Genomic DNA, 6,772 nt, shown 5'->3' with positions numbered 1-6,772 from the left:
GGGGGGGGGGCAACAGATCGGGTGGGAAAAAAACACCAGGTCCCGATTGCGCCCGGGCGCGCTCTGGCACCTCCTCTCGGCTCTCCCCGTCCCCGGGCATCTCGCAGTGCGCGGGGACGGGGAATGTGCCTCGGAAGCCATCGACGAACGAGCATTTTCATGTGGTCATGTTATTCGCGCGGCCACAGGCTTGTTCGGACTAGGGCCCGCCGGCGGAAGGAGTGGAAGAAATGCGAAGGGGCCCCCGGTATCCCCTAGCGACGTTCCCAGCCCCGGCAAGGGTGCAACTGCCTCTGTCGCCTCTCGACAAGGGGCAGGGCGGTGCGCGATCTTTCTCGCGCACCTCGCCAGAGCCGAGCAGAGCCGAGCAGAGCAGAAGGCTCCGGGCCCTTGGGCCACGTCCGGGACCGAACAAGCCCGGAGAGGGGCCAGTCCCAACCATCGAGACTTTGTGTGGCGTTGGCACCAGTATTCAGGATGGCGTTCTGCGAAGATAGATTGTGCGGGGACCATCGGAGAAACCCGTTGGCCGGACATCTCCTGTGCCGGGGGGGGAGACCTGAGACATGGTCTCCTCCAAAGAGGGTTTAGGGGGTATGGCGTATGGGCGGGGAGGGTTTGCCTGTGCACTTGACCGCCGGAGTATTGGGCGGATTTGGGGGGGGGGGGGAGTGGGCCTCTGTGGCCCCTGCATTGAGGCGGGGGGGGCCGGTTCCCAGCTCGGGGGCTCATAAATCAGTATATGAGTGATCTCAATTTAGAGCACGTCTGTGCGCGAGCGCGCGCGGTCGTGAGTCCAGCGGGTGGAAGCGGAGGGAAAGTCCCGGCCCCCCCCCCCCCAGGAAGAGTCGGGAGCGAGGCAGGCATGTGCCTACCGCCGGGCCCTGGCCCGGGCTATCGACTCGTCACAGAGAGGCCCCGTCGCCCGCGGGGCAAAGGGGGAAGGAGGGGGAGGGGCGAGAATGCCCCGAACAGCTAGATTGGCATCATGCGCGTCGGGAGACACCCTCCCTCCCTTGAGCAGCTGGGAGGAGGCAAGGCCGGACTAGCGGCCGGCACATCGGGTGCACCAGGTCGCGAGGAGGGGGGCATGGAAGGCCGGGGGGGGATCTCCCTTCCATCGGAGTCGGGCGCGCCCGTGGGGCGAGCCCCCCCCCCCCCCCCCCCCCCCCCCCCGATCGACACGCACTCTTCAAATCCGGGGGGAGGGAGAGTTGCCGGACGGCTGTATCTGGCAGAGGGGCGGCGGCCTGAAACCTGGGCCCTGGCCGTGCGAGGATGCGTCAGGGCCACCCCGCCCCCTCTCAGGTGGCCGGGGCACCGCATCTGAAGCCCAGAACGGTCTCAAGTGGACGCCGCGGGGTCCGCCGCCGGGGGGCTGCAAATCCCGGCTTGTCCCAAAATCAGCTTTCCAGGCGTGACCCAAGAGGTCGTCGAAGGGGACGGGGGGCGGGAACGGGGGCGCGGAGCCTCCCCCCCCCCACACACACACCCCGCCCCAGTGCCCAAGCCCACCAGAGCTCTCTTCCGGGCCCTGGGCCGGCGACCAGCGCGGAACCGCCGCGCGGTTTGTTATTGCCAAATCCTGGCAACTCCCCCCGCCCTCCGGCCCCAGCCCGATGCCAGATGTTGGAGTGTGCCGGCGGCATGCTCGGGCCGTGCCCTGCCCCCTTTGGGGTGGTGGCGGCCGCGGCGTGGGGAGACAAGGGACCGAGTACCCGTGATGCGTCGACCGCACCTCCGCCAGGGGCCGATGTCTCCGCGTGAACAGCGAACAGCCCGGAGCCGATGACGAAAGAGGAGACAGGGACAGGGATGGAAGAATTTTATCAGGCTCTCCGGCCCTGGCGTCCTCCGGAGCGGTGAAACATCACTCTTCGCCCCCTGCACCAGCACACTCCCCACCTTCCCTTTATCTCCCTGCTCCCCCCCCCTCCCCCTTCCTCTTCTTTCCTCCTCTTTCCCTTCCTCTCCTCTCCGCGCGAGCCCTTGCCCCGCATTACACATGTACATATACATCCATCCCCATGCACATGGGGCATGCACACACGCACACACGCACACACGCACACACGCACATCGACAACCAGATCTCTGGCGCCTGATCTCCCATGCACCCACTAACTTCTCCTCCCTCCTCCTCCCCTGGCTTTGCCCCGGCAGCGCGCCCATGAGCATCCTCTACAGTGCTGTGGCCCGCCGCCCCGGCTCGGACATGTCGTCCCCCTCGGCGGTCACCATCCTCGTCGATCACTCAACTCTTTCGGGTAACCTGTCCAAGATCGCCACCAGCGTCCTGTCCAATGTGTCCAACCCCGGCAAGATGTCCTACGACTACGATGGGTAGGTGCTCTCCCCTGTGCTGCCAGGCTAAGCATCCATGGACCGTGCATACACAAGCCCAGCCCCAATGCCCTGACCACCTGCGCACCCCCCCCCGCCCCCTGCTTTAGCTACATGTTCCACACGGAGACGCACGAACGCGCGATCTACCTCTGTATCAGCCCCCCGACGGCCTCGCGCTCGGTGACCTACGACTACCTGAAGCACCTGCGCAACAGCTTCGAGCGGAACTTCAACGTGTCCACCATTGACCAGGCCCTGCCGTACGCCTTCCAGTCGGAGTTCGGCCCGACCATGGGCCAGTTGGTGAGCGACTTCAACAACCGCACCGGCGTGGCTGCCCAGTCGGACGTCCTGGCCCGCACGCAGGAGGAGCTTGACGCTGTCAAGGGGATTATGCACGATAACATCGGTACGGGCGCACACCCGCATATACATGTATAGACATACGGATGTATATAATATGTACATACACACACACACATGCACGCTCACACTTCTGACTCCGCACCATTTCCGGCCCGGCACGATGCCACTCCCTCCAGCCAAGGTCATGGACCGCGGTGAGCGCATCGATGTCCTGATGGACCAGACCGATCGCCTGCACCAGCACTCCTTCGAGTTCAAGCGCAAGTCCACCCAGCTGAAGCGCGCCATGTGGTGGAAGAATGTCAAGCTGATGGTCCTGCTCGGATTCATCGCCATCGTCCTTGTTTACTTGTTCGTTTGCATTATTTGCGGCTTCCCCGCGTGGCACAAGTGCATCAAGAGCGGTGGTGGCGGTGGTGGTGGCAGTGGCAGCACCAGCGCCAGCACCAGCGCCAGCGGCAGCTCCGCGGCGGCCATTGCCATTCAGGCCGTCCTGGTCGATGCCACTGCCGCGCTGGCTGGCGCCGCCCTGGCTGCCGGACAAGCTGCCCACCGCCAAGTGGCAGCCGTTCTCGGCTAAAGCCACGAGCACACGTCCATGCTCCTTCATATATATATACATATACTTATCACGCTCGGCCTGTGGAGGCACGTCGGGGTATAGCTGGCTCCTCGCATTTTCCCTGCCACACCGGTCCACACCCCTCCAGGCAACATTTCCGCACACGGTCGAGCCTAAGCCGGGGAGCGGGGGAAAGGGAGCATACTTTCCTCTTCTCCCATTTCCCTCCCCCCCCTCCTGGACATGTGCGCGCCCCCGATGGCCACACCCGCACAAACACCGACGATGAGACACGACTCCCTCCATCCTCCAGGCGAAAACCAAAACACATAAACAAACACCCAACTTCACCGGCAGGCGGCTGCGAAGAGGGGAGGGCAGTAGTGTGAGTGAATGAGAGGAAGAGGGAGAGAGGGGAGTATGTTGTTTTTGGTGTGCTGAGGGGGGGCGGGGCGCGGACAGGGAGGCAAAGGGGACGGTGATGTGAGGCGCCGCCGGGGGGGGAGCCCTGCGGCAAATTGCCATCCACAACAGCAAGCTCGATTGGCGCGTGAATGTAGTGATCTGCTGTTCGGAGGCAGCACAACCTCGAGTGTGGACCCGAGGGAGAGGGAAGGAACAAGATGCTGGGACGGTCGTCGCACACCCGCACGCCAGACGGGCGGGCCGCCCCAGCTGCCAACTCGGACCAGAGAAAACCTGATGGATCTGATATGTCGGATCTATCAACAAGAACGATCTGTGATGATATCTGATCATGTGGTTATCCGGGCTGCTGCGTGACCCGACATCGCACCATCCGCAAGACGCCCCCCTCCCCCCCCCGACGTAGCACCATGTGGTCTCAAAAAAAAAGCTCACTTCTGCGCCTTCGAATGTGGTCCCATTTTGAGGTGATTAAAAAGTGCACAGCAAACCGGCGGGAAAGGCCGCCCATCCAGGGGCTGGGCACGCGCCTTGCTCCCCTTGTGCACGCAGGGGAAACCCTGGCCCTTGTCCCCCCTCCCCCCCCCACACACACACACACGCACACGCACGGACACACACTACTACGCTGCGTCTCGCTTGGTGGCTGGGACACACGCGAGGGAAAACCACAACACGGCCTCGCCCCCACACAGAAGAGAAAAACAGGGAAGATGCGGGAGGAGCTCTCACATATATTTGTGGACTTTCGGGGATTGTCTCTCGCCGTGGCGCAAAATATGCGCGCGCTAACAAGAGAGGGAGGGGGAAAGGGGGAAAAATACACGCGAGAAGGGGGCAGTGGACGCGTGCGCGCGAGCGCGAGAGGAGACAGATGAACTCCCCCCTCGCCGCCCTGTCACACACGGGCACACAATTTGAAGGGTGCTCTTTGGAGAAAGAGCACCCCCCTGGGAAGGGACAGCGACATTCCCCCCCCACCGAAAGGGACGGCCGCGGAACTCGCACACACCTCGCTCCTGCCCCCCCCCCCCTTGAGAAGTGGGGGAAGAGGAACGAGACGCAGGCAAGAAAAGCAGCGTCAACACGGAAGGAGAAGGGAGAACGGGGCACCACCAAGAAGAAGGGGGAGGCGAAGACGCTTACTTGAAGATCTTGCCCTCGTTGAACTTCTTGTTGGTGATGGAGGCGAAGCTGCAGCCCTCAATGGAGTCGTCCCAGGTGAGGAAGGCGTTGACGAGGGCCTTGGTCTCGTCGTTGATCTCGAGCTTCTTGGTGGTGTAGGACTCGAGGTCGGGGGTGTCGGCCAGCTCGAAGGGGATCTCCTGACCACGGACGAGGTAGATGGCGAAGAGCTCGGAGTTGTTGTCCTCGCCGAAGATGGCGAAGGAGCCGAAGGCGTACTTGCGAGCGCGGTCGGAGCGCTGGAACAGACCGTTGATCAGGTTGCAGGTCATGAAGGTCTGCTTGAGGAGGTGGTTGTCCATGTAGCTGGCGAGCCACAGGGAGTAGCCCTCAAGGTCGACGTTGTCCCAGAAGTACTTGATGGAGTCGACCTCGGAGTTGTTGGAGTAGAAGCGCTTCCAGTTGTCCAGGACGAAGGACGAGGGGGGGAGCAGATCCAGGGGGTTCTTCTCCTTGCCGTCGGCGGCGGGGGCAGCGGCAGCGGCGGGCTTGGCCTCCTCCTTGGCGGCGGCGGGCTTGGCCTCCTCCTTGGCGGCGGCGGGCTTGTGGATGGCGGGGTCGTAGACGACGGCCTTCTCGCAGTACTCGAAGTCGGTCACCAGGCAGGCAACGTTGGGCTGGTTGAGGATGGTGTTGAACCAGCGGTTGAGGTTGACGAAGGGAGCGCGGGTGATGGTGTCGAGGTACTGTGAAGGAGAGGAAGAGCGGGGAATGTCAGCAGGGGAAGAAGAAGAGAGAGGAAGTGAAGGAGGGAGGGAGGGAGAGGGGAAGAAGAAAGGGAGGATGGGTTGTCGGCAGATTTCCTATAACACAAGCCCGATAGACTCAGACCTGGCCTCAAACTACAGCCTTTAATGTTGCAAGTCTCAGGAAAAACCACCGCAGTGAGGAGATACACGGCAGTTTTGCAATAAATACTTGCGTCGAGAGGAGGAGGGGGAGAGAGAGAGAGAGAGAGAGCGGGCGGACGGGCGACCGGGCGTACCATCTTGTACAGGGGGATCATGGTGCAGAACAGGACGATGTCGGCGATGGTGACCTGCTCAGAGGCAACATAGGTGCGGGTGATGAGCCACTTCTCGAGGGCGTTCAGGGAACGACGCAGGGAGGAGGCGGCGGCGGTGTGGGCGTCCTTGTCGAACTTGTAGTAGCCGAGGATCGGGTACAGGAGGGTGGCCAGGTGGGGGTTGATCTCGTTGTCGGCGAAGGACATGAAGGTCTGGACCAGAGCCTTCTCGTAGGCGGTGGCACCGAGCAGGCCGACGGACTCGTCCTGGGCAGCGACGTAGTAGGCGATGGCGTTGGACTCGAAGATGGGCTTGCCGCACTCAGTCTTGAAGACGGGGATCTTGGCCATGGGGAAGAGCTCCTTCATCTCGTCGGTCTGGAGACCGGCAGGGAAGTCGAAAACCGGCTCCTCGACGGACTTGCCGACGTACTTGGCGGCAATGTGCGCCTTGAGGGAGCGGGGGTTCTGGGGGTAGGAATAGAGGGTGCCGATGGACATGGTGACGGACTGAAGCGGAGACGGGCGCGGTGATGAGACACAAACGACAAGCACAACTACAGGGGAACGAGCAGGCTTGGCAGCCGGTCCGGCCGCACGGCGGCTCATATATATACCTCTCCTGTCGGGAGGTGTTCAGGCGCGCGCGCACGCGCACACACGCACGCACACACACATACACACATGCGCACACGCACATGTGTCCCCCGCGACACAGACCCACCCTGCCCCTCCCCCGGCCCTCCCCCGCCGTCGCCTGGTGTCTGACCACTATGGGCGGGCCGCCTAGTTGAAGCCGGCGTCGGCGGGGGCGGGCCGCGGCCGCGACGGCCCCCTCCCCGAGCCCGGTGTTGGTGGTCCCCGCGCACAATGGCGGCCCC

General features: G+C 63.3%; 2 protein-coding genes across 2 annotated transcripts; one reads left to right on the top strand and one right to left on the bottom strand.

Moving 5' to 3' along the window:
* Nucleotides 1-1,819: 1,819 nt before the first annotated feature.
* Nucleotides 1,820-3,624, top strand: H696_05114 (hypothetical protein). The gene is made up of 4 exons (XM_009498964.1): nucleotides 1,820-2,007; nucleotides 2,164-2,343; nucleotides 2,454-2,755; nucleotides 2,889-3,624. The coding sequence occupies exons 2-4, from the start codon at nucleotides 2,171-2,173 to the stop codon at nucleotides 3,290-3,292; spliced, it is 879 nt and encodes a 292-aa protein (XP_009497239.1). The 5' UTR covers nucleotides 1,820-2,007; nucleotides 2,164-2,170; the 3' UTR covers nucleotides 3,293-3,624.
* A 790-nt stretch (nucleotides 3,625-4,414) lies between these two features.
* On the bottom strand, nucleotides 4,415-6,392 carry H696_05113 (hypothetical protein; the record flags this gene model as incomplete). The annotated part of the gene is made up of 2 exons (XM_009498963.1): nucleotides 4,415-5,571; nucleotides 5,871-6,392. The coding sequence occupies 2 exons, from the start codon at nucleotides 6,390-6,392 to the stop codon at nucleotides 4,843-4,845; spliced, it is 1,251 nt and encodes a 416-aa protein (XP_009497238.1). The 3' UTR covers nucleotides 4,415-4,842.
* Between the last annotated feature and the right edge of the window lie 380 nt (nucleotides 6,393-6,772).

The sequence above is a fragment of the Fonticula alba genome (assembly GCF_000388065.1).
Source record: "Fonticula alba strain ATCC 38817 unplaced genomic scaffold supercont2.9, whole genome shotgun sequence".
Classification (NCBI taxonomy): Eukaryota; order Rotosphaerida; family Fonticulaceae; genus Fonticula; species Fonticula alba.
Note: the sequence above shows the minus strand (reverse complement) of the source record. Positions and strands in the feature narration are given on the sequence as shown.